Source organism: Camelina sativa, chromosome 10 (assembly GCF_000633955.1).
Source record: "Camelina sativa cultivar DH55 chromosome 10, Cs, whole genome shotgun sequence".
Lineage (NCBI taxonomy): Eukaryota > Viridiplantae > Streptophyta > Magnoliopsida > Brassicales > Brassicaceae > Camelina > Camelina sativa.
In genome coordinates, this window is record NC_025694.1 from 2032448 (window position 1) to 2033217 (window position 770).

The following is a 770-nucleotide window of genomic DNA, read 5'->3' on the forward strand; positions in this document are numbered from 1 at the left end:
CCAATGAAATTGGAAAGTTCTAACACGCCATTAACAAAATCCAATGTAGCATCAGATGCATATTTTCAGGGTCTCTATCTTATCAAAACTATGGTGAAACTGATACCGAGCTGGCTGCAGAGTAACCGTACTATTTTTGATGCCTTGGCTCTCCTTTGGAAATCACATGCAAGGACATCCCGTTTACAGAATGAGCAAGAGTTGACTTTAGTTCAGGTAGTTTCATCTATTTCTGAACTTTATATTTTTCTGCATTAGCTTGTGTTTCAGACTGATATTATATGCATACTTTCAATGTTTAGTTATCATAAACCATCTGACAGTCGCAAATTCGGCTGCTCGTTGTAGCCCTTTGAGCATAAATTTTGTTTTATTTAATCCATACTAGGTGTTTCGTTCATCTACAGTCTTGAATGTTGGTGCCCTTCTGAATTGTTTACGATCTTGTTTTTAGGCTCGAGTTCCCCACTAAGTTATTGTAGAAATTAGGTTTTTCTTTCAAAAATATGTATTTTGACTTGAGTGCTCTATATATAATCCTCCTTAAAATTAAAATATTAAATGTAGTCAGAAAATTTGGCCATCTAAAATCTTTTATTTTCTCAACTCGCAGGTGAAAGAGAGCAAATGGCTTGTCAAGTGCTTCCTCAATTATCTGCGACATGAAAAATCTGAAATGAATGTTCTTTTCGATGTTCTCTCAATTTTCTTGTTCCATAGTCGTATTGACTACACCTTTTTGAGGGAGTTTTACATTATTGAGGTATCTT

The 770-nt window shown here is 34.9% G+C and overlaps 1 protein-coding gene across 1 annotated transcript in view; it reads left to right on the forward strand.

The window, feature by feature from the left end:
• LOC104719961 (probable transcription-associated protein 1) overlaps window positions 1-770 on the forward strand; it is a gene marked incomplete at its 3' end in the record, with an annotated part of 19206 nt that overhangs the window by 10000 nt on the left and 8436 nt on the right. The window contains exons 19-20 of the mRNA XM_010437940.1: window positions 7-216; window positions 614-763. Coding sequence (XP_010436242.1) covers window positions 7-216; window positions 614-763 — 360 coding nt within the window. The remainder of the gene's footprint in view (window positions 1-6; window positions 217-613; window positions 764-770) is intronic.